The sequence below is a fragment of the Pygoscelis adeliae genome, unplaced genomic scaffold, assembly GCF_000699105.1.
Source record: "Pygoscelis adeliae isolate BGI_AS28 unplaced genomic scaffold, ASM69910v1 C10185113, whole genome shotgun sequence".
NCBI classification, from domain to species: domain Eukaryota; kingdom Metazoa; phylum Chordata; class Aves; order Sphenisciformes; family Spheniscidae; genus Pygoscelis; species Pygoscelis adeliae.
The window spans coordinates 1-480 of NW_008821207.1; the positions used below are offsets into that span (position 1 = coordinate 1).

General features: G+C 57.1%; 1 protein-coding gene across 1 annotated transcript; it reads right to left on the reverse strand.

Moving 5' to 3' along the window:
* Positions 1 to 7: 7 nt before the first annotated feature.
* Positions 8 to 472, reverse strand: MGAT1 (mannosyl (alpha-1,3-)-glycoprotein beta-1,2-N-acetylglucosaminyltransferase; the record flags this gene model as incomplete). Its single annotated transcript, XM_009323708.1, has 1 exon — positions 8 to 472. A coding segment is annotated over one exon (465 nt), but the record flags the coding sequence as incomplete, so codon positions are not given.
* Between the last annotated feature and the right edge of the window lie 8 nt (positions 473 to 480).

Below are 480 nucleotides of genomic sequence, written 5' to 3' on the forward strand. Positions count from 1 at the left end.
AAGAAAGGTCCAGTTGGGTAAAAGGCACGAAGCGGTCGTTCAGTTTGATGAATTTTAAATATTGGTCGAAAAACTGCCCGTGGCTCACTCCCTTCCGGCCGAACGTCATCGTACGGGAGACCTCGGGGCGGACGCAGGAGCGCTCCCGGCGTTGTTCGGGCTGACGCATCCAATCGTCCCAAAAAGCTCGCGGCCATTTGGGTTCGAGCTCATCCCAAAGCTCGGCTAAAAGCAACCAACCGAGACCGGGGAAGAAATCAGTCCGGTAAAGCAATTCGGCTTGTCCGACGTCCACCATTTGCTCTTTCCCGTTGTCGTTCCAAGCGGAGACGCACCAGAGGCTGCGGTCGGCCAGGAGGAGCGGGAACGCCGCTTGGAAATACTCGAAAAAATCCGGCGCGACCTCCAAATCGTCCTCTACCACGATGGCGGCGCGGTAACGGAAGGTGCGGAAAACCTGTCCCAACGCCCAGCGATAAT